The 7492-nt window shown below is 40.2% G+C and overlaps 1 protein-coding gene across 1 annotated transcript in view; it reads right to left on the bottom strand.

Moving 5' to 3' along the window:
• LOC102817632 (cytochrome P450 2J2-like) overlaps nt 1–7492 on the bottom strand; it is a 56626-nt gene that overhangs the window by 5614 nt on the left and 43520 nt on the right. Inside the window, exons 7-8 of the mRNA XM_006862484.1 lie at nt 5638–5825; nt 1757–1895 (exon numbers count right to left, since the gene is read on the bottom strand). Coding sequence (XP_006862546.1) covers nt 1757–1895; nt 5638–5825 — 327 coding nt within the window. The remainder of the gene's footprint in view (nt 1–1756; nt 1896–5637; nt 5826–7492) is intronic.

Genomic DNA, 7492 nt, shown 5'->3' with positions numbered 1-7492 from the left:
AGAAAAAACAAAAACAGAGGGAATAGAAGCAAATACTGTTGAATGATGATGCACAGAGGAGATTGTGAATGAAACGATGAAACAATGAAATAAAACCAATATTCTCCCATGTAAACTATGACTCAATTCACAATTAAACAAAACAAAGCAAAACAAAAACAAACACACAGAAAATATAAATAGATGACCCAAGGTAAAAATATTTCAGAGGTATTTTTAGGTACTAGAGACACATTGAAATATTTAATTTTCAATTAGCCTTTCTCACAACACTGCAAGAAAGTGTTGGGATATAATTTTTCATTAGGGAATGAACAGATTAAAATCATCTACATTTTCAAAGAACCTCTTTGTATATATTACAAATGGAGTATATCAGAGACAGTGTTTACATCCATATCTCTAAGGATGTTTTCATATACAAAGACAAACAATCTTATTGTGATCAGATAAGGTTTGAATGTATAAACCTATACAAATTCCTGGCTAATATGTTGAGTCTTCCAACATGAAACTATAAACATAAATTTTCATAAAGAAAAGAAAAGAAAACAAAAAAACCAAAAAAACAGATGGGCAGGGATTTTAAGGACCAGCATTCAATGTAATCCCAACCCTGCTCCCTAGTTCTTTTTTCCCCCAGAATATTTGTACATTTATTTATAATGAAATTATGGTCTAATATTTACAACATATAGGAAACCAGAGGACACGTTTATACAAAGCCAGCTTACAAAGTATTCAAATGTGCAAAAATGACAGTATCTTAAACTACTTCTGGTTCAGTAGACTAGCTCCTCCACTCTCACACAGCTATATTTGATACAAAAAGTTCTTTAGGCAAAACCTGTAATGCCAAGTAAAAGGACATGTTGCAATTTCTGTCACAAAGTCCACCATTCTACTGAGAGCAATCAAATCTCTCTAATTGAGCTTTAACCAGTTCGAGAGCGACAGACCACTGTGTTTGATTTCTGTGATGCGTTCCAAACAGTTTTTGGTCAAGCAGTTTTCTTTGACCCAGTTGAAGACAAGGAGCTTAGAAGGGCAATTTTAAAAGCTCCCTAGTTCTTGATCAATGTTTTTCTATTAAAATCAGCTGGCACCACTCCTCCCCCCAACAAAAACAAAGACTCAGAACTGGCTGGTTTGGAAACATGAGAGTTTTCATTGTCACCTCTTTTAATGTGTGTACCTTGTAAATGTATTCAGTAGATTTTAAAAAGGTAATTTAAAATTTTAAAAAGCAAACTACCCTATTCAGGGAGTGTTTATAGAGTTGACACTGATTCCATTTGGTCCATGACATTTACATTCACTGCTGGATTCCCATGATGTTACTACTGCCTTGTCCCTTCCCTCTCTCCTTATTTTCATCCAGCTCTAGTTCTGCATGAGGTGGGTGGCCCTTAAAAAGGACTTGGGACATTTAAAAACCCTATAGAGATGGCAGACACTCAGTCTTCTTTGTGAGCAAGAAGTTAGGTCTAGGTTTCTTTGTCCCCAGCACTCACAATGGGCAGAACAAAATGTGGTTAAAATCTCCATCAGAGGCAACGGAGGGGTCAGGAGATAAGGAGCAGTTTAAGGTCAACATGTTCACTTTGACACTGGGCAAAGATGGAGTCATGTTGAGTGGGCCATCTGGGGACATTCCAACGAAAGCAAAAGCTTACTGGGAAGAGATTGGGCTGGCAGGGTGTATTTTCTGAAAGAGGGACTTTGGGTCTTCACATTCCTCTTTATTGCAACTTACCTAATGAAAAAGGCAGGAAGGATTCCCTTTTCTTAAACTGCCCATTCTCCAGAAAATGCTCCGGATTGAAAGTGTCAGGGGTGGCCCACTCTGCAGGATCCTTGTGTAGCGCAGTCAGATTGGTCAGGACCATAGTGCCCTGGGGCAGGCAGCAAAGACAAAACACATTTACATACAGGGTGGAAGTCCTGGGGCTCCCACACTCTGATAAACCCTAAACTCCCCCCCATCACCCAACTGCATGGTCTTCTGAGCCCAATCCCCAGGCCCCTGCTCTTTGCCATGGGACAGTCCACACGGATGGAGCAGAACCAGAATTTTACCAGACACATTTGGCTACTATTGACTGTTGACTGTATCTTCTCTAGAGGGATGCCTGGTGTGGCGCTGTAGGATAAGCACTGGACTGCTAACCAAAAGGTTAACAGTTCAAACCCACTAGTCACTTCTTAGAAACCCTGTACACACGGTTGCTATGAGTCGGACCTGACTCGATGGCACTTAACAACAACAACATGCAGGAGACCTAAGTTCAATGCTCAGTGAATACACCTCAAGCATAGCCACCAGCTGTCTGTCAGTGGTGATTTACGTATCACTGCGATGCTGAACAGTTTTCAGCAGAACTTCTGGACTAGGACAGACTAGAAGAAAGGCTTGGTGATCTACTTCTGAAAATGAGTCAGTGGGTTGGAACTGACTCTATGGCACTTAACAATACTCACCCACCCACAATTACTTTGTTTGCAACCCTTCAGTATCTTCCTATCACTTTTAGGTTAAAAACCCATCATCTGACCTGGGCCACCTTCCTCGATTCCTACTATGTTGGTCTTCTTTCAGGTTCTCAATAGGCAGTGCTGCCACTGATTTCAAGGCTTTTAAAAGATGCCACAACACACCATGAATGCTCTTTCCCCCTGATTGTCACTAAACTATCCTTAAGCCATTCTTAATCCTAAATGCAAATATCACTTCCTTTTGGAAATCTTCTCTGACAACTCCAGTAGCCACTCCTGGCTCCAGCTCATTTGCATTTTCAAGGTTTGTTAATGTTCTAGCCTAATCATTTCCATGATTGTTTTCATGCTCAGGAGTATTCTTCCAGACCTCAGTACATCAGGCGCTGGATGAATATTTGTTGAATTGTTGTTGCTGTTTTTAAGTGTCTTTGAATTGACTCATAATGACCCAGTGTCAGGTTTCCAAGGAGTGGCTGGTGAGTTTGAACCACCCAATCGTGGTCTGTGCTTGATGACACAGGGATGGCAAAGGACAGGGCTGCATGGGGTCACAGTGACTCTGAGGCAGTTAACAACAGCAACAATTGAGGAAAATTACAGTGAGACTCTAACTTTCATGTCAAAGTAAAGCAACTCTTGCAAAAGGAATATGGTGTAGCATAAAAAAGAGATGGCTAGCTTTGGAGTCAGACAGAACTGATTCTGGATCCTAGCTTTGCCACTTAGCAGCTGAGAGATCTTAGGAAAGGTACGTAGTGTATTTAAGCTTCAATTTCTCAATTTAAAAAATGGATTTAACAAAAGTTACACTGAGGACTGAGACCTTCTGAAAGAAACTCAGTAGTCCACAGTACACAATCAGTGTGCGATTAATGCTGGCCTTTTCTAATAACTAATGTTGCGTACACCTGGGTTGGGTTCCCTTTGTCATAAAAAGTTCTCTATCACGGGTCAATACATGAAAGGTGGATAATACTCATGGGGATATTATGTTAGAAACACTAGCATTAATGGTGTTTTCAAATGTCCAGTCACATTTTAACATTCAATAACCCCAAGATTATGTGGCTAGTGTCTTGTCCTGCCAGATGTTCTATCAAGAAGGAAAGGGCTCTGTGACAAAATATGCCTGAAAACTGCTGCCTGCTATATCCCAACAAAAATTCACAAATCACACTATTGTTGTTACCTGCCACGGAGTTGCCCCAATGCACGATGACTTGCTTACACAGCAGGACCTGGCTGTTAAGATCCATCGGGTTCTCATTGGCTTATTTTCAGAAATAAATCACCAGGCCTTTCTTGCTGGTTCATGTTTCTAATCTGGAAACTTTGCTGACACCTGTTCAGCAGCCTAGCAACATTTTGACTTCCACCAGGAGTCCTGGTGTGGTGCTGCGGGCTAATGCGTCAGACTGCAAAGTCGTTTGAACTGCAAGGTCGGTGGTTCATACTCAGCAGCTGCTCCTTGGAAACCCTACACAGGGTCGCTATGGGTTGGAATTGACTTGACAGCACTTAACAACAAAAACAACAACAGACAGGTAGTAGCTGACTGAGGCACAGTGTTCAGAAGTTGAATCCAGGTCTCTCGCATAAAAGATGACAATCTTACCACTAAACCACCCCTGCCATCCAATGCAAACTGTTGTTGTTAGGTCCTGTCAAGAAGGTTCCAACTCATAGCGACCCTGTACAGGCTTTCTGAGGAGCAGCTGGTAGGTTTGACCTTGTGGTTAAAAATGCTTATCCTATAGCACCACACCGATGCAATTAGTACGGTGAAAACTCTTGAGAAATCCTGTAGCAACAAAAACTGCTGAGAAATTCTGTAGCAAAAGGAAGTAAGTCATTCCCTAAACTTGTTTGGCCATGGAATCCCCTGTTTCTCCCCTAAACCTGTATTTAACACCGACCTAGTTGTACTAATGTTTTAAAGCCTATAATTAAAAAAAAAAAGTACAAAGGAGAGTTTAAAAATTTGTGGAAAAATGATGTTATCTTTATGTTCCATTTTCCCCACATGATTGCCTAAGCTCCCTTTATATAATATAAATTCCATCTCTTGCATGGAGTTATAATACTGACTTTACAAATGATCCTGCTTAGACTATCTAAGGACTCTCACAGAGCTTGGGGATTTTCATTTATTCTTTTCTTTATTGATTAAAAAGTTATTTTCAGTCAAGTAGGATGACTTCAACTGTGAGTAACAGGGAGCCCTAACTCAACTGTTTAATTGATTGTTTTCTCACTTAACTATCCCTTAAATGAGGAAGCTTCAGGCTGATTATTTCAGTAACTCAGCAACAACAGCCTCGAGAACCAGGGTTGCTTTGAACTTTCCTCTCTGGCAATTCTGTCTCTGCCTAGCTCCTTAGGGTCACAAAGCGACTGCTAAGGTTTTTCCTTTCCTACAAGATACTACAAGATTTAGAAGAAAAAAAAAAAGGAGGGGGGAGGGAGGGACTGCTTCCTATTTCAGCAGTATGAAAATTTATTCCAAACATACTTCAAAATCCCACCTCCCACATGTCTCATTGGTCAGAAATAAACCATGTGTGCATTCCTAAGGCCATCACTGGCAAGGAGAATTGGGATGACTCTGATTGGCTTAGTGAAGCACAGTGGCTTTGTGGACGAGGGTGGATCCTATTAATAACATTGAGATTTTATTATTAACTGGGGATGGAGAAGTTGGGCCAACAACTGGAAATATTTTTATATATTTCAAAATACATTGTTATGTATTTTGAACATTTCAAACACAAGGGAAAAAGAGTATACTGCATTCCCATGCACCCTTCACTGTCCACACTTTGACAATTTTTCATCTTCTCTATCCTCCCCTTCATCCCTTGCTGCGCTGTTTTGAAGCAAATCACAGACCTGTATCATTGTTTACATGCTCCATATGTACAGTGAGTACAGTCTATACAAAAGGCTTCAAAAAGTTCAGGGAAACATTCCATTTTTTTTTCATCAACTTTTCGAAGACCCTCATATCGGGTAGAATATATCTTTCTCTTCCCATTTGAATGATTCCTTAGGCTATGAATATGAATCACTTTTCAAGTTCAAATTTTTACTACCTAAAAAGATGGACTTGAAATCCTAAGACTGAGGGTCGCTGGTTACCTTTGGCAGGCAGTATCCAGCCACAGTAGTGTTGAATGCCACTTCCCTGGGCACATTCAAGGGGATGATGTTGCCCATTCTCAGCACCTCATGGATGACGGCATGGGTGTAGGGCATGTGCTCTCTGTGGGCTGTGCTGGGCTGCTGTGACTGGCCGATGACTCTGTCAATCTCAGCTTGTACTTTCTCTGGAAAAGTAGAGAAGACGCTATTATTTTAAAACGCTTATGCTTTCTTCCAAAGATGTAGGGGTGAGCTTCAAGATTTCATCTGCTGTATTTTAATGAACTATCATGTTACCAACAAATAAGATGATTCTTAATCCTTCATGCGGCTTATTTAGAAAATGTTCAACTCCATAGCTTTCTTTGAGTCTGCTTAGGCTAAGGAATAGAATATCCATGGTCAAAATGGCTAATGTTGTTATTGTTGTTGTTGTTGTCAGTTGTCATTGAGATGGTTCTGACTTATGGTGACTTTATAGGTAAAGTCAGAAACATGGGCAGCTCCTTTGCCATCTTCCTGACTGTTGGTATGATTGAGTTTGTCACTGTGGCTACTAAGATCAGTACAGGCTCTACAGACTCGAGTTTTCAAAGAGGTAAGAATGGAGAGGGGATCCTGGTGCAAAATAAATGTGGTTCAAACTCTTGTACTACAACATTCATGTTACAAGTTCAACTTTCTGAGCCCCAGTTTCCTCTTCTGATGACTGGGAATACTGATGACTACATTCATCTTAAGATATTTTGAGAATTGAATGAATTGATTTAAGTGACCATCCAATAAATGATAGACACTGCTAGCTGTCCCCCAACATCTGTTCTCCTCTTCTTCTATAGTAAGTAAAGTTCTTACCTGGTTGCCCAGATAAAGAATACATTTCCAAGATAACTTTGCAACTTGACTATGTGACTAAGTTCTGACCCAGAGATTGTGTATAGAAGTGATGTTTAACACCTCACACATTCCCTTAAAGGAAGAGACATTTGTTTCCTTTGTCGCTAAAGAAAGAATATACTAGTAATTTCCTTGAAGACATATCATAAAAAAAGAAAGTATTTGATCAGATTCTCAAGAATAGCTGGTGATTTGTCACAACACTGGGGAAGAACATCCTTGGTAGAGGAAGCAGCACGCATGAACATGGCATAATAAGGACAGTGTAATGGAAACAATGACATGTGATTTAGTGAGGCCAGCATGCAGAGTGGGTGGTATTGAAACTGGCCGAGAAGGGCACATCATACACCAGACTGAGGAGGCTGGGCATGATCCAAGGGTGATGGCAGCTCATGATTTAAAAGACTAGATTCTCAAGAAGAATATCACTCTTCTAGCAAAGCACTGCTTAAGAAGAAGAACAAGGTTGGTGGCCTCTCACTCCCCAATTTCAAATTTATTACATGGCTATGGTGGTCAAAACAGCCTGGTACTGGTACAATGAAACATACATAGATCAATGGAACAGAATTCAGTATCCAGAAATTAACCCATCCACATACAGCCAATTGATTTTCAACAAAGTGCATAGGAATATTGCATGGGGAGGAGACAGTCTCTTTAACAGATGGTGCTGGCAAAGCTGGTATGTGATATGCAAAGATTGAAACAAGGCCTTTACCTCTCAGGCCCTATACAAAACCCAACTCAGCATGGAATAAAGACCTAAATGTGAATCCTAAAATTATGAAAGTCATCAATGAAAAAATAGGGACACATTAGAGCACTGTAATACAGGGAATACACAGATTACCAAACATTCGCAAAATTACACAAACAAAAGTAGACAAAATAGATGATTGGGACATACTAAAAATTAAAAACTTATGTGCATCAAAAGACTTCACCAGAA

Source organism: Chrysochloris asiatica, unplaced genomic scaffold (assembly GCF_000296735.1).
Source record: "Chrysochloris asiatica unplaced genomic scaffold, ChrAsi1.0 scaffold00048, whole genome shotgun sequence".
NCBI classification, from domain to species: domain Eukaryota; kingdom Metazoa; phylum Chordata; class Mammalia; order Afrosoricida; family Chrysochloridae; genus Chrysochloris; species Chrysochloris asiatica.
The sequence above is the reverse complement of the archived record's forward strand: the minus strand, read 5'-3'. Positions and strand labels throughout refer to the sequence as shown.